We start from the raw sequence: 4,540 nt of genomic DNA, 5'->3' as shown, positions 1-4,540 counted from the left end.
TAAAGAAAAAAATTACAAAACAAGTCTTTGAAATTGTCATTTCATATTTTAGAACTGTTATTATATACTGCTTAGGTTGTATTGGGATTTTTTAGTATTAGACTTCTTCCTTAAGACCTTAGTGTAATGTCTTCTTGAAAAATTTGATATAATAAATAAGGAACTTAACCTAAATATTATCCTCTCTCTCTCCTCTCTACTTAATTTTGTGCATATATATTCTGGCTTATTAATAATTAACTTGTTGTGTGGGTGGTGTGGTATGAATTATGATATGAATGAATAATTAATTTTTCCTTTTTTGGCGGCTTGCTAGGTATACAAGTTGACCCACTGAAGTATGTCCTAATCCGGAACCAGTTTCGGTGCTCATCCATTTGATGAGCACCATAAATCATAGATCTGAATGTCTATATCTCATTTGGGTGGTTTAGATTTGATTTCTTTTTTATTTTTATTTATTCCAAAATAATTATTTTAATATGTATAGAATCTAAAAATAGTGATGATCTTTTAACTATCATTCTTTCAAAAAATAGTTTATTTATTTAAAAATAATAATTATTAAATATTTCAAATCTAGACCGTTTAAATGAGATATAGACGGTTCAGATATGATGGAGTTTACGGTGCTCATCAAATGGATGAGCACCAAAACTGATTCCATCCTAATCCTACTTCTAAAACAAAAATCCAGATGGTAAAAGCTCCAACATTGTCAGTCCGCCTTCTGCCCATAGAAGGCATGGTATGTTGCGTGCATGGTAAAAGGGCACCGAACTGCCCTTCCCTCTCTTTTACTCAGTTATACGGTGAAATAATTGTTAAGGACAGTATTCTCTTACACGAATCAAATCACATATTTTATATTTTTACATATCTAATTTATCCATCAGTGTCGCGATCGTAATTTATGCAAAATTGATTAAGTACATATAAGTTATATAAAAATTTGAATTTTAAAAACCGTACGTGAGTTATATAAATAGTTTAACCTTTTTTCAAAAAAAAAAAAAGATTTTGTACAATTTAGTTGGTTGTCATCTAATCATCATGAATCTCTATCTGCTTTAGCAGGCAAAAATGACGAAGGGGAACCAGTGATGAACCCAAAAAACTCAGTTGCGAATCAAAGCTTTCCACACAATTGGGCCACCTGTTATGAGATTCTAGCCTGGGTCTACCTAAATTTCTTGGGCATGATGGGATTGGGTATGACTAAGATATATACATTCAAACCTTTTTTTACCCAAAAAAAATTAATCTCTTAATAATCTATTTTATTTATATGTATATGGTTCCTCCAAGTAATTAAGTTTCCATATCAGCGCATATGTACTTGTTTAATTTCCTGTGAATATAAAATTAATGGATGCCACAGGGAACATATTCACCAAGATAAAGAGGGTGAAAGAGAAGTATACATGGAGTCTTCAATTATTGGATCAACTTTTGGAAAATTACTTGAATGAAGAGATCATGAAACATGCAATTGACCTTGAATCGGGTTCAGATCATGATCCATTTGAGATGCTTGCTGCATTTGGTGGTAATTCATTCTCCCCTTCTTACCAAACTCATATCATACCTGGGGTTGGTGTGCCTCATTGCCAAGGAGAAAAAGTAAATTAACAATTAAATTTAGTTTGGTGATGAAATTTTTGTTACTAGTGAATTTAATCAGGGACGAAATTTCGTTACTAATCAATTAGGGAAGGGCTTTTTGTATAACAAAATTTAAAATTTTCATTACTAATTTGCTATTTTTTAATATATGCTAATTTCTTAATTTTTAAATATACCTCTTGTGATATATTTGTGTATATATATCCTAGACCTTTTATTTTATTTTATTTTATTTTCTATGGAACATAATCTACTAAATAAAATAAAGACATTTTTATTTCTTATTGAGAACACATTCCATATTCATTAAAAGATGAGTGTTCATTAAAAATTTTATTACTAATTTGCTGTTTTTTAATATCTGCTAATTTCTTAATTTTTTAGTATACCTCATGTGATATATGTGTATATATATCCTACACATTTTATTTTATTTTCTATTCATCTTTTATTGAACATAATCTACTTAATAAAATAAAGACATTTTGATTTCTTATTGAGAACACATTCCATACTCATTAAAAGATGAGTGTTCATTTTAATTATGAACTATCCAAATTGATTTTGAATGATCAGATTCAATTTTTTTTAAATAGTTTATTTTAATAGGTGCATAATTTTAACTGACACTTAAATTTATCATTAAAAATGTTAAATCTCAACCGTTCTGGCAAAATATTATTTAATTATGTCTAGTAAGTTAATAAAAAGAATGGCTTGATTGATTTCAAAATCATGATTGAATTGAATATGCAATATATTCCTGGAATTAAATTAATTAATTAATATTGGGCAGGTCGTGGTCGTAGTGGCGGTGATCGCAGAGACAAGGTTGAGGACATTATAAATAGAGCCCGGTTGGCAGCAGCAGAGACAGGCGTGATCGAGGTAGTGCATAAGATTCTGCGAAGCTTCCCAGAAATCATCCCTGAAGATACTGTAGGACCAACGAACAAGAATATACTGATGGTGGCTGTGGAGAATCAACAGGCAGAGATATTTGTGGCACTTCGACAACACTTGAAAAAAGTACCAGGGAAGCCTAACCTGTGGGACGACCTGGTTCATGCGGTGGACGATGAAAACAACACTATACTGCACATAGCAGCAAAGTACGATGAATCCTTGTCTCATGGTTGGCAAGCTTATGGTTATGCCATGCAGATGCAATGTGAAATCACGTGGTACGAGGTAACGATAATACCCGCTCTGCACTTTTAAATAATTCTCACATATTAAAAAAATAAATGACAATTTATAAAATTCAATGTTCTTGTCTTTTATTTTATTTTTCAAATGAAAGTTTGGGCAGATTGGATTCTAGAAATTCACACACGCCTTCATGTTCAAAAATCTAAATTAAACTCATAACATTTTGAATTATTAGCCAACTCCTTATAAACTAGATCAATCTTTGTTAGAAATGTGTCTTCATCTTTTTATTATGACTTTTCCATATTTTCTTGTCATAAAGTGATGCTCCCTCAACCTCAAGTATTAAATAGGCACGCTGGATAATTGATTGAAAAATTAGTTAAATTAATTTTTTTATAAAAATATTATATTGGCTTCTCTATAATATTCCTTTTGATTATTATCCCATTAATGAAAACTCCTTTTTCATGTATACAATTAGTAGGGAATAATTTGAAAAAAAAATTATAAATTCAGGAGACAAAGTAAATTAAGCTATCTTATTATATTTAAAATCAAAACAAATTTTTATATTTAAGACAGAGTACCAATTAAAGGGTCATTTTGGAAAGTACATTGACATTTAACTTTTTCAGTGTCATTAGAGTAGGTAGTTAATAAGTATAATAATAAGACGAATGAGAGGGAGTAGATGCCATGCACACAAATACACTATGCTGTCTCATGGAGTAATACTCCCTTGACTCTTTTTTTATGAGACAAATTCACATACTTTACACAAATAAAGAAATTTAGTTAAATATCTTTAAATTAATTTCATTTTTTTCAAATAAAATTATTACTTAATATATGTGTGTGTGTGTGCATGCAAATAAAACAGTTTTAACTTATTCATTTAGAGAATTAAATTGCAGTATGTGAAATCATTTGTGCCCTCCCACTATCTTTTCCTTAAGAACGAAAAAGGCAAAAGCCCGGAACAAATATTCGCTACAGGCCACACAGGTCTGGTGGAAAAGGGCAACAAATGGCTTAAGGGCACATCTCAGTCTTGCTCGGTGGTGGCAGCGCTGGTGGCCGGAGTTTCGTTCGCGACGTCGACGTCCATCCCTGGAAGCATTGACACCAAGGGCAAACCAACATTAGAAGGACATCCCGCGTTTCAACTTTTCGCCATCAGCGGAGTCATAGGACTCGGATTTTCCGTCACCGCGCTCATCATGTTCCTCTCCATACTTACATCTCGAACACAACCCATAGATTTCAAAAGGAATCTGCCACTGAAGCTTCTTCTGGGGTTAAGCTCATTGTTTGTGTCCATTGCTTCCATGTTCATAGCTTTCTGTGCTTCACATTTCTTCGTGCTTGAGGACAAGTTCAAGAAAGGAATCTTCTTCCCTCTTTATGCCGTCACTTGTCTTCCTATTTCATTCTATGCCATCGCACAGTTTCCTCTTTACATGAATCTTATGAAAGCCATTGTTAAGGACGTTCCCCAATCCCAAAAATCTGTCCAGTTGTGATTGATTAAATCTTTCATGTTGTTATTTTTCTTCACAGATTGTGATGTTATAATAATGATTGCTTTGTGTTATTGGTTCTTGTTTGTATTTGTGAATCTTATGATCAGGAAAAACCTCATATATATATATATATATGGATATGGATCCCCTCTATTTACAGTCTCACTTTAATTTGTCTCAATTCTGAATAGTACTTGTTGGATCAATCTTATATATTACCTCCTCTTCTTAATATA

The 4,540-nt window shown here is 31.9% G+C and overlaps 1 protein-coding gene across 1 annotated transcript; it reads left to right on the top strand.

Annotated features, from left to right (window-relative positions):
* The first annotated feature begins 1,368 nt into the window (after positions 1 to 1,368).
* Positions 1,369 to 4,304, top strand: LOC114729403 (uncharacterized). Its single transcript, XM_028916401.1, has 3 exons — positions 1,369 to 1,549; positions 2,423 to 2,817; positions 3,696 to 4,304. The coding sequence occupies exons 1-3, from the start codon at positions 1,369 to 1,371 to the stop codon at positions 4,302 to 4,304; spliced, it is 1,185 nt and encodes a 394-aa protein (XP_028772234.1).
* Positions 4,305 to 4,540: the final 236 nt, after the last annotated feature.

The sequence above is a fragment of the Neltuma alba genome, unplaced genomic scaffold, assembly GCF_004799145.2.
Source record: "Neltuma alba isolate B1F8T4 unplaced genomic scaffold, ASM479914v2 tig00012631_pilon, whole genome shotgun sequence".
In the NCBI taxonomy this organism is placed as follows: domain Eukaryota; kingdom Viridiplantae; phylum Streptophyta; class Magnoliopsida; order Fabales; family Fabaceae; genus Neltuma; species Neltuma alba.
Note: the sequence above shows the minus strand (reverse complement) of the source record. Positions and strands in the feature narration are given on the sequence as shown.